The sequence below is a fragment of the Rhinocladiella mackenziei genome (genome assembly GCF_000835555.1).
Source record: "Rhinocladiella mackenziei CBS 650.93 unplaced genomic scaffold supercont1.2, whole genome shotgun sequence".
Lineage (NCBI taxonomy): Eukaryota > Fungi > Ascomycota > Eurotiomycetes > Chaetothyriales > Herpotrichiellaceae > Rhinocladiella > Rhinocladiella mackenziei.
In genome coordinates this window covers 933,539-957,945 of record NW_013550603.1, presented here as the reverse complement: position 1 = coordinate 957,945, position 24,407 = coordinate 933,539, and the positions used below count along the sequence as shown (strand labels likewise).

General features: G+C 50.7%; 9 protein-coding genes across 9 annotated transcripts; 7 read left to right on the top strand and 2 right to left on the bottom strand.

The window, feature by feature from the left end:
* Positions 1-2,044: 2,044 nt before the first annotated feature.
* Positions 2,045-3,733, top strand: Z518_02159 (uncharacterized protein; the record flags this gene model as incomplete). Its single annotated transcript, XM_013419188.1, has 1 exon — positions 2,045-3,733. One exon carries the CDS (start codon positions 2,045-2,047, stop codon positions 3,731-3,733), a length of 1,689 nt encoding a protein of 562 aa, XP_013274642.1.
* A 458-nt stretch (positions 3,734-4,191) lies between these two features.
* On the top strand, positions 4,192-4,755 carry Z518_02158 (uncharacterized protein; the record flags this gene model as incomplete). Its single annotated transcript, XM_013419187.1, has 3 exons — positions 4,192-4,237; positions 4,349-4,536; positions 4,609-4,755. 3 exons carry the CDS (start codon positions 4,192-4,194, stop codon positions 4,753-4,755), a joined length of 381 nt encoding a protein of 126 aa, XP_013274641.1.
* A 106-nt stretch (positions 4,756-4,861) lies between these two features.
* Positions 4,862-5,972, bottom strand: Z518_02157 (uncharacterized protein; the record flags this gene model as incomplete). Its single annotated transcript, XM_013419186.1, has 2 exons — positions 4,862-5,226; positions 5,279-5,972. 2 exons carry the CDS (start codon positions 5,970-5,972, stop codon positions 4,862-4,864), a joined length of 1,059 nt encoding a protein of 352 aa, XP_013274640.1.
* A 793-nt stretch (positions 5,973-6,765) lies between these two features.
* Positions 6,766-7,728, top strand: Z518_02156 (uncharacterized protein; the record flags this gene model as incomplete). The annotated part of the gene is made up of 1 exon (XM_013419185.1): positions 6,766-7,728. The coding sequence occupies one exon, from the start codon at positions 6,766-6,768 to the stop codon at positions 7,726-7,728; it is 963 nt and encodes a 320-aa protein (XP_013274639.1).
* A 733-nt stretch (positions 7,729-8,461) lies between these two features.
* Positions 8,462-10,073, top strand: Z518_02155 (uncharacterized protein; the record flags this gene model as incomplete). The annotated part of the gene is made up of 2 exons (XM_013419184.1): positions 8,462-9,344; positions 9,394-10,073. The coding sequence occupies 2 exons, from the start codon at positions 8,462-8,464 to the stop codon at positions 10,071-10,073; spliced, it is 1,563 nt and encodes a 520-aa protein (XP_013274638.1).
* Positions 10,074-11,017: 944 nt separating this feature from the next.
* Positions 11,018-11,845, top strand: Z518_02154 (uncharacterized protein; the record flags this gene model as incomplete). The annotated part of the gene is made up of 1 exon (XM_013419183.1): positions 11,018-11,845. One exon carries the CDS (start codon positions 11,018-11,020, stop codon positions 11,843-11,845), a length of 828 nt encoding a protein of 275 aa, XP_013274637.1.
* Positions 11,846-12,652: 807 nt separating this feature from the next.
* Positions 12,653-13,242, bottom strand: Z518_02153 (uncharacterized protein; the record flags this gene model as incomplete). Its single annotated transcript, XM_013419182.1, has 3 exons — positions 12,653-12,688; positions 12,738-13,049; positions 13,105-13,242. The coding sequence occupies 3 exons, from the start codon at positions 13,240-13,242 to the stop codon at positions 12,653-12,655; spliced, it is 486 nt and encodes a 161-aa protein (XP_013274636.1).
* A 499-nt stretch (positions 13,243-13,741) lies between these two features.
* On the top strand, positions 13,742-18,580 carry Z518_02152 (uncharacterized protein; the record flags this gene model as incomplete). Its single annotated transcript, XM_013419181.1, has 1 exon — positions 13,742-18,580. The coding sequence occupies one exon, from the start codon at positions 13,742-13,744 to the stop codon at positions 18,578-18,580; it is 4,839 nt and encodes a 1,612-aa protein (XP_013274635.1).
* A 3,056-nt stretch (positions 18,581-21,636) lies between these two features.
* Positions 21,637-23,719, top strand: Z518_02151 (uncharacterized protein; the record flags this gene model as incomplete). The annotated part of the gene is made up of 4 exons (XM_013419180.1): positions 21,637-21,752; positions 21,803-22,228; positions 22,277-22,661; positions 22,721-23,719. The coding sequence occupies 4 exons, from the start codon at positions 21,637-21,639 to the stop codon at positions 23,717-23,719; spliced, it is 1,926 nt and encodes a 641-aa protein (XP_013274634.1).
* Between the last annotated feature and the right edge of the window lie 688 nt (positions 23,720-24,407).

Sequence of the window (24,407 nt, the reverse complement as noted above, 5' to 3'; positions counted from 1 at the left end):
ACCCCGGCAGTAGGAGGCCCGCCAACAAGGGCAATTCCGTTAAAATATCTCCTTTCGCGGAAATATGCTAGGAGTAGAACATTCTCTCTCAGATATCCCGGGTCATTCCTGTGATCGATAAGCAAGATAAGGGGCTGTTTCCAGATATAAACTTTTGAAGCGTTCTGTTCTGACGAATACCTGAGATTGTGTGGGCGACGTAGAGTTCGGCGCGGAAATGCCTGATATCTGCTTCGACTCCCGTATAGCCGGCTCGAACGGCTATGTAGAGTGGTCCTCGGTACCGGTAGTTGTTATGGGAGAGTTGCATCCCAAGGGTCTCCTGTACTTGGGAGGGAGAAATGTATCTTTTCGAAGGCCGGATACTAATTCCGGTTCATCGGGGGCAGCCCTCTGGTGATGGTCAATCGGATGCCCATACTGAACTGGTTGTAGACTCACAGTGTCGTCAACGCTGTTTTGAGGAGATATATCACTTTGAAAAGAGATCGAGAGGAAGGCCAGTATAGTTTCCATCTACATGGCCATGGTTGTCGTTTCTTGTAATCCCTGCTCGAGATCGAGACTTTCATTTTCGTTGAATAGGAAGGCAATAGGAAATGAGCCTTGCTGGAACTCTTCCGCGTTTCGAAGCTATTTGGCGGGATATCAACTGGCCCCTGGACGTATTTGCGCTCCACGTCTTCGATCTCATACCTATTTTCTCTATCCGTGTAGGGCACGACGCTCTTACCGGAGTATTTGAATTCCCCCAGGCATCACCCCTATCATCATCAGACTGCGAAGGGAACGCCCAGCCAGCATTATGACGATACATGCGAATTGAGCATCTGGTGGACCACTTTCGGGGAGAAAGACGCTACATCAGAATTGCAATAAATACAATTGGCGGAAGAATTCTAGGGAGCAATTTGTGGAGAGCAAGGTTGAAAACTACAAGAGGCATTCTAGAAGAACAGTGGCATTGATTTGCTACCGATTAGAACTTGAGGGTGACCAGCAAGATCTATACCAACCCCACTTTTCTCACAGGATTGGTACATGATCAGGCATAACAAGGCTGGCAGATGACTTTGGATAGGAATCCAGCAAGCACAGTAGAGAAGTATGGCCGACGTTGTCTCCGTCTGTCATTTCAACCACGTCTGCAAGCTCCTGTTCTCCTCGCGCGAGACGCCTCCCAGTCTCCATTCGGCGAGAAATACTCGGTTCGTGTACGATATTCGTTTCTGCCGGCAAATGAACTTCCGGATCGCAGAGTTGAATGTTGAATTATATATTGCTAACCTCTGCGGACCTTATGCCACAAATTCCTGCAGTAACGTCCTAGGGAAATCTGTAGTGGCGACTGGCTATGGGGCATCCCCATGTCCATGCATGGTCGCTACGCCTCACGAACCAGGGTGGAGTTGCGCTGTCGGCCCCAACCCCCTGTGGGAAATCGAGCTCGTCTAATTAGATCAGCCCCCAAGGGGAGACGCTAAAGCGCGAATCACCGACTTCTGAGTTGAGTTACGGCCCTTTAAGCTTCATCCAGGTACGGAGAACCCGGATTGTTTTTGTAGACTCGCTAAATTCCTTGGTATTCCATGTTGCTTTGTTGGGTTCATGCAAGTAACCTTTATTTGTCTCTTCACATCCATCTCGGTGAAGCAGGGTTCTGCATGAAGTATTGTCAATCCGTTCTCAGTGTATAGCAGGTGACTTGGGGCCGTTAATCTTGGCCTGTGTTTCAAGGTACCACACGAAACGGCCCCAAGGCCCACACCACGAGGCTGCACTGCCCGCCCGACGAAGACACATATGCTGGGGGATCGTCTTTAATTGATAAGGAGAGCTACGTCTAATGTGGAATCTAGTATGCTTTCCTTTGCCGACTCCAAGCTCTCGAACGTCTTTATTGCTTTTTCCAGTAATATTCCTGGGCATTTTTTCCTGACCTTCCTTTTCCCGCAAGAAGTGTGTCTCTGTCAAAAGAAAACAGAGAAAACCAGAAGAGGGGCAGGGATGCCGTATAGTGGCTACTCTTTGCCCGCTGAGCAGAATGAAGGATGTACAGATCGAGAGACACACCAAAACGACAAACTCGGAGTTGACGGTGAACAGCAATGTTCAGCCCATTGACGCGGCAGATCCAGCTGTCCGGACGCGCGAAGAGGACGATCTGATTTTGACAAAGGACAATGTTCTAGACGCGGCGGACCCAGGACTGTGGACATACCGAGTCTGCACCATCGGACTGGGCCTGATGTGGCTTACCGGAATTGGAGTGATCGTATATGGAGCAATCGTGCAAGCCATTACAGACTCTTCCATCGGCGTGTCTATGCATCATCACAAAGCGCTGGGTCCTTTTCTGCGCTTAGCTGTGGCCTTTTGGGTCACTTCATTGTCCGATATCGCTGGCCTGGTCCATTCCACCAGCCTGCGCTTCGCCCTTCTAGCGGCGAGGAAGTTGACCTTCAACTCCAACCTGCGACTGTTCACGAGCTGTCCGAGTTCCCGCGTACATTGGTGGCCGGTCAATCTCCTCTGGGCCTGGTCTTTAATCTCATCCTACGCTTGCGGGTCGATGGTAATCCTCGAGACGATCTACACGTATGGGAGCGACGATTCTAACAATGCAGATGCCACTTACGACGTCGTCTCTGGTTATGCCCTCATCTTCCTTGGGTTTGGATTGCTTGGTCAAGCTTCAGTTGCTACCTGGGCTTTGATAGTCAATAAATTTCCCACCTGGTCCACCAATCCGATATACGTCGCGGCTGTCTGCCAAAGCCAGGGTTGGATGTCACGGTTGTCGCACCGGAGCATGTTAAGCGTCCATGACGCTCAAGACACTTCATTGCGTGAGCCGCCAACTCTTCCCAAATTGCGACAAGGTTCCTTACTCAAGGCTCATTTTCGAGTTCGTCGAGTCCTCATCCTTGTGTGGATCGTCACATTTCTGGCCTTTGTGTGGTTTGCCGCCCTCTGTCTCGCATATCAGTTGCGACGCGACACGGGGCCCGCTTGGGGTTCCTTCTCCCGCTCGCTCTCTAATGATTGGAGCCTGATTCCAAACTATGTCGACACCACCGCGTTTATTGGGATTCCGACCTCGCTTGGCCAGAGCTACTTTTCATTCGGCCCGTGGTTCGTCTGCAAGTACCTGTTGACGTGCGCCTTTGTATCGGCCATCACCCTCTCCCTGCATATCGTTGAGCTCCTCGTTCAGGCTTCACGCGATGAGAGCCTATGGCGGCAAACCGCGTCGGCCAGCGGCCTTCGCCCCAAGGAGCACGGTGCCATCTACGCCGCCGTCACGAGTTGGCAGACGGTAGCACTGTTTGTCTTGAAATGCCTCATCCATTGGATTTTCGGTATGGCGTTTGGGCTGATGTGGGAAGGCATTGAAATCCGCATTCCGCAGGTGCTGTACACGGCAATTACATTACTCTTACTCGCCGTTATGGCAACTCGTCTTGCTCTTTACCGGCCAAATGGACCACAACCTGCCGCTTTCGGACATCTGCCCACACTCATTCATCTGATCGACGTGTGGCACTGCAAGATGCCCGGTGTCGGGGATGCTGATCAGGTTGCTTGGGTGCAGGAGACTGCAGCTTCTGAGCAAGCTGACCAAGTTACGTTATACTGGGGTGATAAAGGCGAGGACATTGATGGTTTCCGCCGAGCAGGGACTGCGTTTACTCCATTGAATCCTATCGTGATGACAGCTCTGTATTTATAGGAGTAGTGGCTCGGACTTGATGCCGGTCTTGACAATGCACTTCATTTTTCTCGCCTCTAGTTCATCCGGTGGCATACCAATCCTTGTAGCATTCAACACCTTTAGGCAGTGCGTTTAAGAACCGATAAATCTTGATGGCACTAGACTATCTGAGGTGGCCACAAGGAAAGTCGTCAGGTCGAGCAACAGAGCTGGCATGATCCTCCGAGTTGGGCCGGCGGAGACTTTGTACGACAACAGACTGGTCCACAGCAATCGATTGACTTTGTCCCAAGTCATCGAAAACCACGCCCTACAAGCGATATCGGATTTTTACGGACGGACGCCCATCGTATCTCATGTCAACACCCTATCGAACCAGTCTTCTTCGTCTAAAACATTTACCGCGGAATATAGGCCTGGCGCCCGCAGTCCATCAACGCCAGCATCAGCACCGATTCCATTCCCACCCCGCCAAAATGTCCTCCGGATTGACTCCCGTTCTCTCCCCAGAGGCCTGCCCTCGTAAGTCCAGTCTCGTGCGATCCAAGAACGCCCCTCACTCTATCTGTGGAAATAACTTCCAAAGGAAGGCCTCAAAGAGAATCACCGACTGACTGATTTGTGTCGCGTCAGCTGCTGGTCCCTACAGCCAGGCCATTAAAGCTGCAGGACAAGTCTGGGTCGCCGGACAAATCCCCGCGGACTCAACTGGCAAGTTGGTTACAGGCTCCATTGCCGAGAAGACCGAGCAATGCTGTAAGAACATTAAGGCTATCTTGGAGGCTGCTGGAAGTGAGATACCCAAAGTTGTCCGCGTCGGGGTGAGTGGCGGGTGGATCAGAGAATTTGAGTCCCAGCGGAAATTTCACATGCTGACTCCCATTTTCTTCCAGGTCTTCCTCTCCGATATGAAGTATTTCTCGGAGATGAACGGCGAATACGAAAAATGGTTCTCTCATAAGCCGGCGAGAACCTGCGTCGCTGTGCGAGAGCTGCCTAAAGGCGTTGACGTCGAGATTGAAGCCATTGCAATCCAATAAATGGACCGATGTTGGACGTAACAGGTTGAGACCAGGCTTCCTCGGATAAGTGTTCAAGAACGCCAAAGTGTTCTATTCACAATCTAAAGTCCAGCTATCATCTACATCACAGCTTACTCTGACCTTCTTCACCTTCATGATCTCCTAGTTCAACCACCACCTTGCCCCAAGTATCCCGCGCACCCAACGCGATCAGGGCTGTGGGAACGCTCTCCAGGCCCTTGTATTGCTTGTCGGTAAAAGTGATGCCCTTCAATTTGCCCGAGTTGATCAAGTCAAAGATCCCTTTCCAAACCACGTGGACCGTTTCTTTCTCTTTGGTGGCGTACATGCCCCAATGCAGACCGACTATGCTGATGTTCTTCAAAAGCACCCTATTCAAAGCGACTTTCTCAATATTACCGCCTGCAAACCCAATGACGAGTAATCGACCATTCCACGCTATGCATTTGATTGACGGATCAATCATACCTTGTATAACCTGTTAGCTCCACCACCGCGTCCATGCGGTCTTTCAACTTACCAACTGGATCATAAACCACATCCACGCCTTGCTTCCCGTTACCCGTTCTATGTTGTTCACAAAGTCCAATCACTTTTTGTGGCCAGTTTTTATCTCGATAATCCACCACATAATCGGCACCATAGTTTAAACACACCTGTCGTTTATGCTCAGTTCCCGCCGTGGCTATCACGACAGCTCCCAGGGCCTTTGCAATCTGGACCGCTGTCAAGCCAACACCTCCTGCACCCGCATGTACAAGGACCCATTCGCCAGGCTGGGTCTTTGCCCGTGTGACCAAGGCGCCGTAAGCGGTGGGAGACGTCACATAGAGCCCACACACGTCCGCGTAGCTCCAGCCTTGGGGAACAGGGAATAAGGACTCTTCGGGGGCCAGGATGTGGGTTGAATAGGCTCCCTGGACAGCACCAAATACCCTATCGCCTACTTTGAATAGATGTTTTGTCTTCATGCTCCCGGTCCCGTCCGAGATGGGAGTTGCGATGACTTCGCCGGCGAATTCTAAACCTGCGATCCACGGCAAAGGAGGTTGATGTTGGTATTTGCCTTGGATCTGGAGGAGGTCAAAGAAATTCGTGGCACATGCGCGGATCCTAATCAGGTATTTGGTAGGATGAGGAGTTGGGGTCGGCAGGGTGGTCACCAAGAGATCTTGCGGTCCGGAGACGTATTTGGTGACCTGTATAGCTTTCATCGTGCCTTTGTTGTTAAGGTAAGAAGGCGAGTTATGGTTGGCGTGTTGTAGGAATATTGAACAGATACACGAATCGCAACGCAAGGGAAGTAAAACATTTCAATGCTGGCTGCGAAGCGATAAATCTGGTCGATTGGCGGGGAGTAGAGCCTCGGTTCCCGGTTATCATTCCCAATCTGGTATGGCGCATGAATGGCCGGTCACATGACCACGTCATGTGGCGCCCGTCATCTTTCCAGTCCCAAAGCCTTTTGAGGCCTTGCGCATGCTCGCCGGAGCTCTTTGCCTGCTGCTTTGAAGAGCCACAACTAGCCCAATGAATGCGTCGTCTTCTGTCGACGACCGCCTCGCGCCAATTGTCGAGTCTCTAATATCTGGATTCGAAACACTTCTTGAGAACGAGAAAGCGTTGAGGGAGAAGATTGACTTTGCTGCGGATGAAGTGAGTGATATGCCCATCTTTGTCTCTCCCTGCAATTTTTCTACCATGATGAGACACATTTGATTAGCTCTAGATCAAGAGCTGCTTTTCGTAGCGATGAGCGACATTTGCATGTATTACCTGACTTGTGATATTCTATTCACATTCTCAAAGAATCTGTACCATGATACCAGCGTACTGACTCCCTTCCGATAGTACGAGAGGCTGTTAACTGCTGACGGCAGCGTCTCTGCATCCTCTATTGCTCCGAGTCAAGTTATCAAACAGATCCGCCAGTCGCCCGAGATCACCTTAGGTATAGAATCATCTTCACCCGTCCGGAAAGCGCAACAAGCAGTACATCATTATAAAATGTCGGAATCACGTCAGCCTCGGACGAATGGTGCCCGTTGCCCTGTAGCACATCGGGCCGCAGATCCAGAAGATCTCGAACAAGACTTTACGACACCTGGGATTCAAGGGACTTTGGGATGCCCGTTTGCAAAGATGTCAAATGGTCGACCTCACATACACAATATTCAGGAAGATCCCATAGCGGCGGAGTTCCACCAGGATGGGAATTCTGTCCGGTTGCCCAACCCTGACCAACGACCCGGTCAATGTCCCATTCGTTTTCTCGATCAACATTCCCCGGAAGAAGTCGCCAAATATTTTGAAAATCATAAACATGAAATTCCCCGGAGTCACGAGATTTGTGTTAGGAGATATCAGCAGAACGAGAGCAGTGCTCGACAACTGGACGCCAAATACGGCAACCTCGTAAACATGATACAGGGTCTGGGAGTCAAACACAAGGCATACTTACCGGAGAGGGATCGAACTGAAGAACGAGACCAAAGTTCAAGCCATACGGTTGAGAAATGGGCAGAACACGTCAGCCACGATCCAGGGTGTCCTACCCAGGAACCTATAATCTCAGACGGTGAACCAAGAATATCAGTATTTGAAAAGCCCCTTCGGGAGGTCCGGGTGGGAGAATCTCCTAGTCGGCCTTGGGGCATTTCTGTTCCTCCGGACAAAGAGCCGTCACCCAGTGCTTTGCAGTCAGAGGATGGAGTGGCTCATCTGATAGTTAAGTCGGAGAGCTCTCAGGCGATTCCCGAAAGAAAGTCGCCTAAACATCCCGTGGACCGTAGCCAGGGGGATGAGCCTCGAAAGAAACCTGAACCACAAGATGATGGTGAATTCAATGATGTTCGGAGGGACCGGACACAGATCATATTCAATGGTCCAGTCTTTTTTGGATACTCAGCCGAGCAGGTAGCGAACTTGCTTCAGAATACCAGCCTTGGAATGCCGAAACCTGAAACCTAAACGGCAGCCTGAGATGATGAATTGGTATTGGAATGGCCTTGGTTTAAATTTTAGCGTTCAGAGCGAAGCGAAGCGGAGACGACTCAATGACTTGGATGACACAACGAAGATGTACTAGTACGATTTGTAACTTGTCTTATTACCGTGATTGTCGACACACTACAAGGGTTGGTGACATATTCTGTAGATGTAGGTACGCAAGGAGTCAACCTGTCCACGTTGGCCAAAGGGCCAGAATCAGGTTGAACTATGAAAGGTCCACTATCATTCTTGCAACGAAAAGTGTGAAATGATCCACCAGCTCAAGCATGCAAGCTCACATGACGCAAGACCTGCAAGCCGTGACTTCAAAGACATTCTTCGAAGAGCTTGTGGAAAAATGACAAGCAGCCGGAAAGTGAATGTTGCGCGTGTGGGAAATGCCAGAGGGAAGTGGATGGTGATCGGGGACTCGGGGACCTGTATTTGTGAAAACCGATGTGCATAGGTTAACGATCTATATTCTGTTCGAGGGCGTGTGTGGAGGATAGGGAGACGATCGCGAAGAGGAAAGAGAACTCAAGACCCATCTCATTGATGCGGACATAAATTATCAGCCACTACAAGTCCCGTCGACCATAAAGCCATTAAAGTGCAGGTCTTGGCAAAAATGGCCTGACGCAGCTGGCGACTCTCGGTCCATCAACCGTCGTCGAACTTGAGAGCTTCAGGACAACCCACCTCTTAAAAGCCGATGGACGGGCTTCATACCTGCCTGAGATGTGCTCGAGCACTCTCAGGTCTAGGTCGACGACGTACAAGTAGCCGCCTTGCACAACAAATCAGCAGCACCCGCTGCTTCACATCAAGACCTGCCCTCTACCACCCCCGACTTAACGTTACGAATGGAACGGAAACGGTCCAAACGCGAAGTTCGAAAACGTCGACTCGAGTGGCGTCTACCGCTGCCGCATCTGTAGCACCTCCCCAAGAGGAAGACAATTTTGAACGTCACAACATTCCCCCTACGGATTACGGACACTGGCGTGCTCATGGACGGGTGCTCCTGCAGCCCGACAATCTATTTCACCTTTTTTCCAAGTCACCAATTCCAGAAATACGGCAAAGAGCACGCTTCATGAAACAACACGCATTGTGTCCTCATCCCGCGCATCAGCAAACAAGAATTCCCACCTCTCCACATGACCCAGAGACCAGAAAGATCAAAGGTGTGAGTTCGCAGCCGCCGGCTCATGTGGATTTTGAATGCCCATACTGTGGCATTGCTACATATTGCTCTCAGGAACACTGGGCAGATGACTTTGAAGCACACCTGGAAATATGCGACACATTGCAGCAAATCAACGAAGACGACCATGACCTGCGGTCTGGAAGATGGTTCTCAGAGTTTGAATATCCTGGACCTCAAATGGATGAGATCTTGGTCAACATGACGAACTGGGACACGTATCTCTATACACGACAGTATGAGGCGATCAACTCGGAGAGGAGTATGCGGCAAGTTACCAAATTGTTGACTTACCCTTTGACCGTCGGGAGCGTTCTACACGAGTTGAGCCCCTATAACATCCGAAGTGGAGGAAGGCTCACGGTAGAAGGGCTGAAGAGTTTGAGTGGTAAGCAATGTTCTGTTCTCTGCCAGTTCCGTTCTGCTAATATCGGGAGCGCTGCGATATACTCTACACCCGCCTAAAACCGGTGCCGGGCCTGATATCAAAGGGTTGAGACTGAAAGCTCCTCCAGTGCGGATATTTGTTCTCGGTGCTCGAGCCGAATCATCACTACCACGTGATGTCTGGACTCAACTGTCGTATCTCTTTCCTCTCGCGCTCATCCACATCATTTTCATTGGACCCGAGTCTATGATGAATCGTGACGGCGAGTTTCCGCTTCCGGAACGGACGCCTACCAATCCATTCGGCGCAGTGGTGGAAGATCGGATATCGGACAAGATGAAAATCACGACCTACGTGGAATACTTTCACACCCTCCATGAAGCTAATTTGTTCTATCCCTACGATCCTTACTTCGACTGCTTTATGTTGTATCATCCCGGATTGGGCCATCCAGCTTCCTCGCACGAGTGGGAAAAGACACTGCCTCAATTGTTGGAGACCAAGGTTCCCGTAATATGTACCGGATATACGGAATGGGATATGACCCGTGACTGGCAATGGGTTATGGAAAAATGTGCCGGAGAGGTGGATCTTCTCATGGAGCCTGGGGAGAATCGCTTTCGATCTTTGAGATGGGATCTGAACGACCTGGATCCTCAGGATATCAGCTGTGGTAACTGGGGTATCTGGGCATTCCGGGGAAAGAGGTATGTTGTTGATGCTCCCTGATCTGATTGACAAGTGATTGCTGACCGTGATGACAGATACGAAGCGACTCGTCGGGATGTAGTGGAGTAGGCCAGCTGGAAGCCGGAACGGCACATGATCATTCTAGATCTGGAATAAATATTGCCCAGAAACGATCTCTAGTAATCAGTTCCCCGGCAGGACATACTTAGGTACCGTCTCATGTGGGAGTTGTGCAGCAACCTTGAAATTGTGGCTAAGCTCATGCCCAGTCGGCCTGGGCAAGCCGTTGAAGATGTATATAATTACCAATGTCATTTATAAGGACGAGCATGGCTGAGGCCCAGCAGATGACTATTTAGCAAGAAAGGTGTGCTAGGATCGTGCTGATGAAATCAAAACGAGAGCGAGGACCAGGACGTGATGTCAAAGACAGAATCATGCCAAAGAAACTCGGTTGGGTGGGGAGGTTTGGTTCCCTCCAGAGTCCGTATAAGCATTTTACAGTTTGAAGATCCTTGTGGATGCGCATGGCTGTGCAGCCAACTTCTCACTTCTCAAAGTGAGAGCTTATTGCTCGAGCCGAGTCAATGATTTGAGCCCAAGAGACGGAGACTTTTAGCGTGTGGCAAGGCGTCATTGACTGATTGACTGCATTTGCTTCCAATTGTCATACTAGCACTGGGTATACTTTTTTTCAAGTTCGTTTCAGAACGGGGGGCTTGGAGGCGACTCCTATCCCTCCGTATCCCGTTTCAGCCGGTGAATGTGCTGGTTCCTGTTTGCGATGGACTAATCAGCCCCATTCTTCTTTGTCAGTGAATATAAGCAGGACGCACACTGATCGATCTCTTTGTTGCCTGCGCTGGAATCTTCGTGGTGGTAGACTTATCCTCCTACAGGTTTTCAACTGTGCGCGTGTTCTTCCCGATATACAGATATCGAGAGTACCTTACTCCATATTCCGCACTTTGTGCTGCGCAAGCATGCAGTTCCTCTTCTGGTCAACACTCGTCTGTCTGATCGCCTTTGTCGCATCGGCGCCACCAGTCTCACACCTCACCGATCTTGCGATACGCGACTACTCTTCGTCTTCTCCATCACTCGAGTACAATGCATTAGAAAAGCGCAAAGGCGGCGGTGGCGGCAAAGGAGGGGGAAGCAGTTCTTCAGGTAGTAGCGGTGGGCGATCAAGTTCCGGATCCAGCGGCTCTAGCTCAAGGCCTCTGTCCTCATACTCCTTCTCACCTTCGTCCAACGTCGGCGGCCGCACGCGCGACGGCTCAGGAACCCCCAAAGCCTACGGCAACCGATACACAGGCGGCGCCGTCGTGCCCTACACGGCCGGCGCAAGATCTCCCACACGAGGCATTGCGCCGTACGCATTCCCCGTCGCCGCCCTTGCTTTCTTTCCTGGCATCTGGCTCTACGGCACTGTCTGGGCTTACCCTTACGGCATCCCCTACCACTGGGTCCACGATGGCCAGAACCGGACCAGCAACGTCACTTGTCTGTGTCAGCAATATCAGGTCTGCGGGTGCGATCCGACGGACAACAGTACGTTTTTGAACGAAGTCGTTTCCAACGGCACAGGGCAGCCAGTCAACTCTAGTCTCGTCCGCACGGTTGATTATGGCAATGGAACTACGGCCACGTATATCAATGGGTCGCTCGCGAATGGGACCACGGCAGATGGCGGGACGGATCCCTCGAACGAATCACAGATCAGCGCCGGTATGCGGCTGGCTATGAGTTATGGTGGATATTGGGTGATGGTCGCTACGGTGGCGATGGGGACGTGGATAGCTGTCTGAGAACTCGAATGGGTGTTTTCTTCCACTGCAGCGTTTTAAGATTGGTCAAATTAGATTCCGGGCGGTCGACTGGAACATGCTTTTGCTGAGCAAGTGTATGTTTCGTTTGGAATACTTTTTGGTGAAATGACTCCAATTCGGGGGGTGGCTTCGTTCGTAGACATGGACGAGATAGTCTTGACCAACATCCTGCCCGCCCTATTTTTTTTTTTTTTTTTTTTGGGTACATGTCAGATTTGATGAAGAATATCAACCAGGATATCTCGGGTCCCAAGGCAACAAGGCTATCTGATTTCAAACACGGGAATTATGAGACGTTCAGACAGAGCCCATCGAAAATGTCTTTTTGGTTGACCCCCTGCCCATTGGCAATTGATACATGGCGGCTTGTCAGATGATCAAATGAAACGATTCATCATCGAAGAAATGAACTTGAAGTCCTTGCGTTTCTCTCGATATCTGAAGGCATTGGAATACCCTGTATAGTGGACGTTCCTGCACTTGGGAACTGAAGTGAACGAGACCGAGACCAATGTAAAACCAGTCGTAAAGCAGAGTTCTGCTGCTATTCGCACGGTCTTCGCCTCTGTCGGGACAAGATTCGGGGCAGTTGAAGGAACATGCAGACGGGATGAACAAGTCAGCCATTCCATCAAAGAAAGTCAATGTAGCATGCAGTGGATTCCATGATTGTTTGATGGAACAAAACCATTCAACCGTGGGAAAGATAGAGCAATTGCAAATTGGGTTCAATTTGGCCGGCTTTTATTTTCCGCAAGTATGTACAAGTTCATCCTAAACCAACATTTACTCCTCTTCAATCTCATCGCCTGCCATAAAGGCCTGATCACGGTCAGCCAACGGAAACTTGAAATGTATACTCACTACTCACTCTCGGGGCACCTGCACCTCCAAGTTCCCGATCGAGGCCTCCTGGGTATTCTGTTGGCGTACTTGGTTTGCCAGGATAAGTCACCGACACAGCATAGCTGATTCCCAGTATTACTGAGATGAAGCCTGCCCACAGCAGCAGACCTTGTGAATCCGTCATATGCGTATAATCCTCCAGAGCAAAAATGCCCAACACATCATTGTCTTCGTGCACGGGTTCGCCAAAATTGCGTCGCTCCTGCTTGTCGTCCCAGTCACCATAAGGATCGCGGTGTTGTCTCTTGATTCGAGGGGGATTGATGTAATTGTTGTTCTTCACACGCGTGGATTAGCTTGCCTCTTTCATCTCAATAGCGAAAAATATGTACCATTTCAGGGTCATCCACCTCTTCATCGGCCCGTAAGCGTCGTGTGACAGAGAATTGAGCTCGAGGAATACGAGGTTGAGGGCGACTGAAGGTTCGGGCTGACCTAGCGGCCAAAGTCACGGCTCGTCGGGAGAACATCTTGAAGGCGAATCTGGAGTAGAAGGCTCCAAGGAGCTAGGTGAAAAGACGCAGTGGCCGATGTCAATTCATGTAGATTGATCCCTGAGGTCCGTTTGGAAGTTTGAGAACGGTTGAAGTAAATGATTATGAATGATGAATGCTGGGCGCTGATTGGCCTCGAGGTGGAGAGCTTGGGAGGTGCTAGGGACTTTGGCAGGCTGCGCAGTAGGCAGTGGACAGCCGAGAACCCTAAATGTGAATGTGCCCTCTGCAACCTCGCTGCTCCTGCAGGCTGCGCTCCTTCTCTCTACCTCTAGACTTTGTCGACATTTTTGACAACCAGCTCAACTTCTACTCGCCGTCAACCGCTCAATTTTGCCCTAGGCACCCTCAAACTTCGTACACTGAATCTACTCGATGTATTGAAAATTTTGATCCGCGAATTGACCATTCTTGCGTCGTGCTCGTGGAGTATGCTCGTCGTCACTTTGTCATTATTCTAAGGATCAATTTTGCCATGCCAGGCAACGCATCGCTCCTGTTTGCGCCAAATGCCGACTCCTCCTCCCCTTACCGGCAACTTTCATCCCAACTACCAAGATCAAGGCATGTTTCATCATACACATTGACTCTGAGAAATTTGACTGATTGCGCATTAGATTCCGTCGATAACAATCCTCCATCACCAGTTCGCCACGAAGAATCCTCTCTCGATCCCGACGACAACGATGGACCCCCGGCAAAGAGGCGGAAGGTTGCAGATGCTGACCATAAATCCTCACCGCGTCTCATTTCTCCTCCGTGGAAACGGATCGCGGCAGAAGGCCCGACATCTTTCGTGGAAAATGGACGACGAAAATCTGGAAGAACAAACATCATACCCCTCGATCTGCAGCCACAGTCAAATAAGAGGCAGACACGCGCCGCTTTCGATAAGGCGAAAGAGCAACATGAAAAGCATGCGAAGCCAATCTACAACATGTCGGCTAGAAAGTCAAAGGTTGAGGTGCATGTACCGCCACCGTCTTTCAAACGTGGCCCTGGTCGCCCTCCCAAAAATCGTGATCATGATCTGTTGCCGGCTGTCAAATCCGAGGAGGTACCGAAGCAGTTGAGAGAATCGAGTATCCGCTCCAAATCAGCCCATCCAGCGCAATCTAAGTCTCTCCGCCGCTCAGCTGGTGCCTCATCTCGTCGTCACCATACAAATTCACCCGGGGTCAATGGTGTTAGTCACGAAGATAAACCCTACGCGAACGGTATAGCCAAGTCTGAATTAGAGGACGATTCCGACAACTCCAACACTTCTAGTGGATCAGAACTTGGGAGACATCCAAGTCCACCACTGACCTTACAAAAAGTGACCTTCCGCGTCCGTCTCCCAAAGCCCTCCGTCGCGAGTCCTGCCAACATACCCCAGCCCAAAAAATTTGCATCTTTTGAAGAGTTCCTCGAAAAGGATGAGACGGAACCGAGAGCTGGGGAGGACACCCTGACGCCCGATCAAATCAAAACGGAAGCTATGGCTCGGCGGCGGGTGAGACAGGCTCAGAAGCGGGGAGGAACTCTAGACAAAAAGATTCTTGATACACTACCTGACAAGCAAGCTGAACCAAGGAGACAATTTGCCCACCTGGACCATCTCCTTGCACACGTCTCTCACTTCAGAAATCTTCTTAGAGCGGAACACAGAGACCATAAGAAAAAGGCTGAGGTGCTTGCCCACGAGGCCAAAAGATATGTTGAAGAGAAACAGAAGCGCAACAAAGTCAAATCTCCAGAAGAAATCGAACAGGAGAAGCGGGAGGCGGTCAAAGCCACTTATCGAGCCGTTGTGAAAGACATTGACAAATTATGGACTGCCGTCAAGGTGGAAGTTGAGGCTATTCGACAGAGAGAATACGAAGAAGAGCAGCAAGCCAAGATGAAGGGTCACCTTGCTCGCGTGTTGGACCGAACGGATCAAATGCTGAGCCGGGTTGCCGAACAGGACGAATCCCTTATGGACAGTGAATCAGACGTTTCGCCCAACGAAGCTACTGAAACGGAATCTGAAAATAGTGAGCAGATGTCCGAGAGCGAGACAGAATCAGATTCTGAAGGCGCTTCTGACAATCTTGATGCGGAGATGTCTCTCGAAGAGCTGAAGCGAAAATATCGAAATCTACCGGACTTGCTCACAGACAACGATAATATTCAAGAGACTCCTGCTCCGGAGGAGGATGATGAGGCTACTCCTGATCACTTCGAAGAAGATTCAGATCCTGAAACTGAAATGGACAGCGAGTTTGATACTGATGGCTCTGACGATGGAGAAAGCAGTGAAGATAATGCACGAGGCGGTCTTTTGTCGTTATTTTCCCAAAAAGAGATTGCGGAAATGGCCCCTGCCCAAGATGATGAAAGTGCTTCAGAGAAGGATGGATCCGAATCACACGATTCCCCGTTAGTGGAAGTGTTGGAAGATCATGACATGCTAGATGTCGAGCCATCTGAAGAGAGTAAAAAGCCGGATCAGGAGATCGGCGAACATGCAGAATCAGATCAGGGACAGGAGACCGCGGAGACAGACATGGCGGAGCGGGCAGCTCCTGTTCATTTACAGATAGCTCGTCTTGCGTCCGAAGATCCAGCGAGCCAGGAACCCAGTGCACAAACGTCGCCTCATACGACGGCCACCAAGGTGTCCGAGCCTGAATCTGTTTCTTCCATTGATCCTCACGCCGATTCCGCCCTGCCAATCACGCCTTCTGAGACAAAGCATTCGACCATCAAAACGCCAGTTCCGAGTCTGTTGCGGGGTACTCTTCGGGAGTATCAACACGAGGGCCTCGATTGGCTTGCGGACCTCTACGCCCATGGGAGAAGTGGAATTCTCGCTGATGAAATGGGTTTGGGAAAGACCATTCAAAGCATTTCGCTCTTGGCTCACCTTGCTGAAGTCCATGAAGTATGGGGTCCGCATCTCATTGTCGTACCAACAAGCGTTATGTTGAACTGGGAAATGGAGTTCAAAAAGTTTTTGCCTGGTTTCAAAATCTTGACGTACTACGGCAATCTCGAAGAGAGAAAACAGAAGAGAAGAGGATGGATGGCCGATGACAGCTTCAACGTTTGCATCACCTCCTACCAACTGGTATTGCAAGACGCCAATTCTTTCAAGAGACGGAGGTGGCATTATATGATACTTGACGAAGCCCACAACATCAAGAACTTTCGCTCGGAAAGATGGCAGACCATGATGACTTTCAACACCAGGGCTCGACTGCTCCTCACGGGAACGCCCCTTCAGAACAATCTGACGGAACTGTGGTCCTTGCTATTTTTCCTACACTATGGTCAGGAAAACGAAGGCGAGGACGATGCGTTTGCAGGTCTGAAAGAATGGTCAGAATGGTTCAAGCGGCCTGTGGAGTCGATTCTGGAGCATGGCCGTCAGGTGCTGGACGAGGAAGATAAGGAACAGGTTGCGAAACTGCACAAGGTCATCCGGCCATTCCTCCTTCGCCGGCTGAAAGCGGATGTCGAGAAACAAATGCCACTCAAGTACGAACACGTTGAAATGTGCCGATTATCCAAGCGACAGCGTCAATTATACGATGGATTTATGTCCAGGGCGCAGACAAAAGAAACACTCGCTTCCGGCAATTACCTGTCCATCATCAATGCCCTGATGCAGCTTCGCAAAGTCTGCAATCACCCAGACCTCTTTGAAACACGGCCTATCAACACTTCGTTCGCCATGCCCAAGTCTGTGGCTGCCGAGTTCGAGATAAAGGATCTCCTGATACGTCGACGACTGATGCTGGATGCCTCAAACGATCTAGACCTGAATTTCTTGCAACTCGCCCCAATTTCGGATGAACGCATGTCAATGATTGAAGTGATCGAAACGACCAAACGACATGCATACCACCGGTTCAGATCCCTTCGTGAGTCGCAGTCGCGTAGGATGTCTCGCGATTCGAGGTGGCATGGCGAGAACCGCGTAGGTGTTCTTGGGTCGCTGGAGAATGTTGGGAGAAGGTCCAGAATCCAAGAGCTGGATCGAACCATGTATTATGAAGCCTACCGACACCATCGGCATCCGATCTACGGTCAAGGCTTGATTGAAAGGCTGACCATAAATCCGACCAACGCCCAATTATCAAGACTCTCTCCCCATAAGGCCATGGGAAAGTGGTGGGATAAGGAGATGCCAATACAGTCATTGAATCTTGTGCATTCCATCCAGTCAAGGTCTGAACAGATGGAGCCCTTCGTTCAGCAATACGGGTGCGTCACTCCCGCCGTTGTGGCTACCGATCTAAACCTCTCAACCGTGACGGAAGCGGGGGCCGTTGCGATCAGAGAAGCATACCCGTCTAACGGTCCTGACCCATTTCATCGAGCCCGGATGAAGTTATCTATTGCTTTTCCTGACAAGCGCCTTTTACAATACGACTGCGGCAAATTGCAGCGACTGGACAAGCTCCTGCGTCAGTTGCAAGCTGGTGGCCACAGAGCACTTATTTTCACCCAGATGACGAAAGTCCTGGACATTTTGGAGCAATTCCTAAATATTCATGGCCATCGGTATCTGAGATTGGATGGTGCCACCAAGATTGAACAGCGCCAGATTTTGACGGATCGATTCAACAATGACACTCGCATTCTAGCGTTCATCCTTTCGTCCAGATCCGGTGGACTGGGCATCAACTTGACAGGTGCTGACACCGTTATCTTCTATGACCTCGACTGGAATCCCGCCATGGACAAGCAATGCACCGACCGAGCGCATCGAATTGGGCAGACTCGGGACGTCCACATCTACCGATTTGTATCCGAGCATACTATCGAGTCAAATATCCTCCGGAAGGCCAATCAGAAGCAAATGCTTGACGATGTGGTAATCCAAGAAGGTGACTTCACGACGGACTATATGAACAAGCTCACTTACCGGGATCTGCTTGACGACACGGCGGAGGAAGACGCCGCAGGTCTTGCCATGGACCGAGTTCTTGGGAATGATAAAGGCAACCTGGCCGTCCTAGAGCAGGCGGAAGATCAAGAAGATCGAGCTGCAGCCAAAGTTGCCGCCCGAGAAGTTCAACACGCCGATGATGGGGACTTTGAGGACAAGACAGCCAGTACAACACCACAAACCGACGAAGCACAGACTCCTGGGCCATTAGCCGCCACGGAGACGGCACCGGCCGAGGCCGAGGCGGACGGAGAAACTTTCCACCACATTGACGAATACTTGATCCAGTTGCAATCCTATCTGATGCGGGATATCCCACTGGGACCCGGTAAGGGGAAACGAAAGAAAGGAAGGAGAAGGCGAGATGAGCATCGAGTCAGGAGAACAAGATGAATGGGATGAAGAGGAACGATTGTTATTATTGCATTCAACGTCCATGGCCGGAACGATTTCACGTTTCCACCCTCCCCGGGGTGCTTGAATGGGCATATGATATTCGTTGTAGTGTGTAAAAGTAGTACTGCTAGACGGGATATTTTTCCTTAGGACACAACAGCGATGGGTGTTACAGTCCGGATGCTGCGGATGCAGGGAGAAGGATCGGGAGTCAGTTGGTGTTAGGCTGACTTTGACTCTTGACAAGTCGGAAGTGTAACCAAAAAAAAAAAAAAAAAAAAAAAATTCAAAAAATCAAAAAATAATCAGGGCAACTTTCCTGGAATTTCTTTCGAATCCAACATGTACACTTGTCGGATTCCGTGAACCCGCCAGGCGCATGGTTGCCTATTGATCCATCGGATTGTTTTGTGCACAGATCATTCGATCGGTGAAGCCTAGCGTTGTACTGGAAGGACAGTGATGGATGCCTTTCTGCAACTCTCTCTCGTGCCACTGGGGGGTTCATGGGGTTTTGCATTGAGACGTGGAGACTCGGTGGTAAGACCAAGCAAGGCTGTGGAAGAAGAAAGGGGGAAACACTCGGGCCAGGTATTGAAATGGCTGGGTAGACTGGGAATTTCCCTGCTCACCATCTGCTGGCTTGCTTCAACTGGTTTAAGGAAACTCGTAATATCCCGAGCAAGATCAAGGATGAAAAGTGTCTTTTGCGTGATTTTCTTGGTCCAGTCATTGTAAGTCGAGGTGTGGGGTAATAGAGCAGTGATACAGACGCCAGAATGGACAGGCCAATAGACCGGTTTTCCTTGGCCAGGACGGGCAAGGTGACGATGCATTGCAGAAACCTTCGCGACCCGAAGGGCACCAAATGCTCATCAACCTCCACGATCCCACATTGTGGCGTTTTGAGCCAGGGCAGACACGAGGCTTGAGTTCGATCAGATGGGACCGATGAAGCTGGAAATGTTCGAGAAAAAGTCAGCCCAGCTACACCATTTCCTTTGGCTGGCCTCAACGCCGTGAGGGGAAGAAACCGTTTGTGTCGTGGTGTGGGATGGACGGATCTTGGAGTCTGGGGAGACACGAGAATTCGTATCTGGGTGTTCTCGTCAGATTGGGTGATGGATGTCGAAGATGAGCTGAACCAAGTTGTCCGTGACATGTCCGAAGTGGCGGCAAAGTTGGACGGGCCATTTCTTACTACCTTGACCCACCACATGGAGTGTCTCCTGGAGAGTTCTCTAGAGTTTATTTTCTCACCCTTCTTTTGATGGAAAAACCCTTTAAACTCAAGGATTAAAAAGGAACGAAGTTGCGGGAGACGGTACGCATAGGTGAGGAGTACGACGAGGAATCTTTGCCTCCTGTTGTCGTGAACAGGGATTTGGTACCGATGCGAGTAGAAGGCCATTCATAAAGCTGCTGGGGGCCGATGTCAGACAAACTGCTATGCAGACAGATGGTAGCGAGGCAGATTCGTATTCATCAGTGAGAGAGCCTGTGGCCCGCGGCCGGTGAGTCTGAGGGGCCCCAAGAGTTAGAATAGCCAATCACCTTGGGATTGAAGGAATTGGACACTTGGTACCAAAAGAACTCCCTCCGTCCTCCATATCGGAATGTCTGCTGATCGCTGATGGATGGTTCGACTTTTTCCTGCCGCTTGGACAGAAAATTTCTACTGTGATCAATAATGAAACTGCTCGGCGCCGACGCCACTAACCCTTGGCCTCTCTCGCTCTGGAGGACAATGTGTAAGCCCACAGGTACCGGAAGCCTTGATCCCGGCCACTCATCTTGGAATTTAGGCGGTTTCGAGTATGGTGGGATGACCGCCCTACCCCGTTATTCCCCCGGAAAATCCTTGGCCGATCCTGAGCACCAAGAATTTCCCAAGCTCCAAGTTTTTCTTTCTTCTGATCCCAAGCATGCTGAAGCTTTGGCAAAAAGCATCTCCACTCGCCTTGTCGTGACCTCGGAGTCGTCGAGTGTTTGTATTCAGATAAGAGCAAGGGTGGCATTAGGAGAGGTGGAGGAGGTTCTGCATGCAGTTCGGGTTGTGGCAGTAGTCCCGATGCCGCAAAACAGCCAGCCATGGATTTTTCTGGCGAGATTTGTGGACGGGGGATTGGAGCGTATCGGTCAACCGCCAGGGAATTGATTGGGGGGAAGGGATGTTCGTTGTATTGGGGAGGCCCATTTCAGTCAAGCTCAATCACCACGGCCAGGGAGCAAGAAGCTAGAGAGTGAGTGAGTGAGAGTCATCATCAGATCTGCAGATACTGCTTGATGCGCAGTACGTCAAGGTGAGAAGGAAAATGCCTTTCCCCAGTTGGCGCCTACGCCTGTGCCGCTGATGTCGACGGCGGGGTGTGAAGCTAATCAGGATGCATGTAACTAGTCTTTAGCAACCAGAGATGCAGTCTCTCGATGCTCTCCCTCACTGTCGTCGTCTCATTCGCCCTCCTTGCATCCGAGCTAAGTAGTGCCCGTCGCCGAATCCACTCCTCCTCAATGGCTTGAGCCTTGCGCTGCCTGTTGATACTACCCTCGTCGGCCCCTTCGAGCACCAAACCAAACCAGGGCTGGCAATGTCGTCCTCACCTCCTCGTCGTGTCGTGTGATGCAAAACACCACTGCCATCCACCGGCCAGCCTTCGTTGCTCAATTCCCCCCTCACATGCTAAGATTCTTGTCCGCCGCAGGATTTCATGGCTTCACAACATGCTAGTTCTGTGGAGGCCATGGCATTGTTTGGCCAGGAAGACGCCAGTCTGAACTTAGAACCAGGGAACCTTCCCCTCGATCTACCATGAGGCCTCCAGTTCGGCCCTCTTGCACTTCCTTTTTTTGTTTGGACCTAGTTTGCCTGAAGCTCTTCACTTGTTCCAGGTATACCTCGTTGTTCCCCCCCATGATCTCATTGGTACCACCGTCCTCCAGCTCTGCTTCATAAAGAGTACTTTAATCTTCCCCCCGGTTCTCATTTGTTCTCCCTTCCCTCCTCTGTATCCTCTGCCCACGACTCTCATCATCCTCAGCTGATCGAGATAACCATGTCTACGCTCAAAGAGGCCATCTCAAGTGAGGCCAGACGGCCCAGCGTGCTCTACGCCGATGAGTCTCGGCGCAAAGCAAGCGTTGCCCAATTGACCTCCAACGTCACTGGAGAGTAAGTCAAACTTGAATTAAACAAGACACACGTGCTAACCTGCAGCAAAGAGTCCGTAACCCTCTCGTCGGTATCCCACGTGAACAGATGCTCCAAGATGTCGAAAATTATGCCGCGGAAAACAACCTCAACGATATTCTACCTCTACTCCGCAAGGGAGCCTTGGTCGCCCAAAGCCCCCATGCGATCGAACACATCCCGGAGTTGGACGAGTCAGAGCGTCAAATATTGCGTGAAGAGGTCACTCATCGTTGGAGACACCCCAAAACTCTCTATTTCACCATCATCCTCAACTCGATCGCAGCTGCCATCCAGGGCTGGGATCAGACTGGTTCCAATGGGGCCAACCTGTCTTTCCCCGAAGACTTCGGTATTGCCGATACCGGTCCGACGTGCGAGGCTGCCGGTAACTGCGACGACAATTCCTGGCTTGTTGGCTTCGTCAACTCTTGCCCCTACATTGCTATTGCGTTCTTGTACGTTTTTTCGTCCCGTGGGTATGGGGATCTTGCTGACACAAATAGCGCGGGATGGATCTCGGACCCCATCAATGATTTGGTCGGCCGTCGTGGTACTATCTTTATTGGTGCCATCTTCTCCCTCCTAGCCCCTCTTGGATCTGCCTGCACACAACACTGGGGTGAGCTTGTAGCTACTCGTATCCTGCTTGGCATTGGAATGGGTCTCAAAGAAGTCACTGTACCGGTCTTTTCCGCTGAAAATTCTCCTACAAACATTCGAGGAGGTCTGGTCATGTCATGGCAAGTCTGGACGGCCTTTGGAATTTTCCTTGGTACCTGTGCAAACTTGGCGGTCAAAGACACCGGTGATATTTCCTGGCGTCTCCAGCTAGGCTCCGCCTTTATTCCAGCCATTCCATTGGTACTAGGTATCTATTTCTGCCCGGAGGTGAGTGTCAATACCTGAGGTACCCCGGTATTCTAGAGCGTGAACCTTACCATATCTAGTCTCCTCGTTGGCTTATGAAGAAGAAGAGACATGCAAAGGCATACAATGCTCTGCTTCGTCTCCGAAATACACCTCTCCAAGCTGCCCGAGATCTCTACTACATTCACGCTCAATTGATCCAGGAAGACATTCTTGTGGAGGAGTCTGCTGTGGCGACTCATGGCAACTTCTTCACTCGATTTGTTGAGCTGTTTACGATTCCCCGTATTCGACGCGCTACACAAGCCTCGGGTATCGTCATGATCGCTCAGCAAATGTGTGGCATCAACATTATCGCTTTCTATTCGTCTACGGTGTTTTCCAACGCCGGAGCTAGCGTGACGGGATCACTGCTCGCATCCTGGGGTTTTGGGCTTGTGAACTTCGTCTTTGCGTGGCCTGCAGTTTGGACGATCGATACTTTCGGACGACGGGCTTTGCTACTGTTCACGTTCCCCAATATGTGCTGGACTTTGTTGGCCGCTGGATTTTGCTTCTGGATCCCGGAGAGTAGCGATGCTCATCTCGGTTTGATCGCGTTGTTCATTTTCTTGTTCGACGCCTTCTATTCTCCGGGAGAAGGGCCGGTCCCATTCACGTACTCGGCGGAAGTCTTCCCTCTATCTCATCGTGAGGTCGGCATGTCCTGGGCGGTGGCAACCAACAACTTTTGGGCGTCCGTCCTGTCTCTCACTTTCCCGCGTATGCTCCAGGCCTTCACGCCTCAAGGCGCATTCGGATTTTACGCTGGTCTGAACGTGATTGCTTTCTTCATGATCTTCTTCTGGCTTCCAGAAACCAAACAACGAACTCTGGAGGAATTGGATTACGTCTTCGCCGTGCCCACTCGTACACATATGCACTACCAAACTACCCAGGTCTTCCCCTACTGGTTCAAGACCTTCGTCCTTCGCCGCAAGGGACTTACTCCCCCACAACTTTACAAATTCGATTCAGACGAGTACACAGTTGCAGACTCGAAACATGAAGAACCCGAACCCAAGTCCGAGTCCGCATGAATTGCTCCTTGAGGCGTTGAAATTTGTTTCGTTTGAACGAGTTTCCAACGCCACAAGGATGGGATGCCGATGCTGTCGGCCTTGAGACCAGTCCTTACCACTACGGTTACAACATGAATGACACCGGACAGCAATACGTCGATCGTTATCAACATTTGTGATTGAGAATGAAACAGACACAGCTATGAACGTCAAAGCCCAGACGAATACCCCTTCAGCGTCGTGGACTGTGTGTAGGTAATACCAATGTGGTTATTCTGTAAAAGAAAGATGTCTGCTCTTCCGATCTTGTGACCCAGGCATAATATATGACAAACCCAGCGTCACACATATCATTTGCAGACGATGTGGCCTTGCCAGGGGTTCGAACAGATCAACACAGTAGGTTTACGTGATCTTAGTCTTGACTTTCAGCCCAACAGCGCCTGATCAAGTGTTCCCGTGAAACAGCCACGAGGTAAGGTACCTTCAAGCTTGGAGAAGTTCCCATCAAACATCTCCAGGCCATCATGTACGAAGGGCCACGTTGAGATAGAGCTTCCCCCACAACGGCACGATGTCGATCAGGCACCACATATCCATCACTAACGAGTAACTAGCCCTGAGGATCAGATTGTGCGATGTACCTTAGGCCCCGGCTAGCCGGCTAGTCGTCATTGTAGCGCTCTGTATGAAATTTGGCGACTGG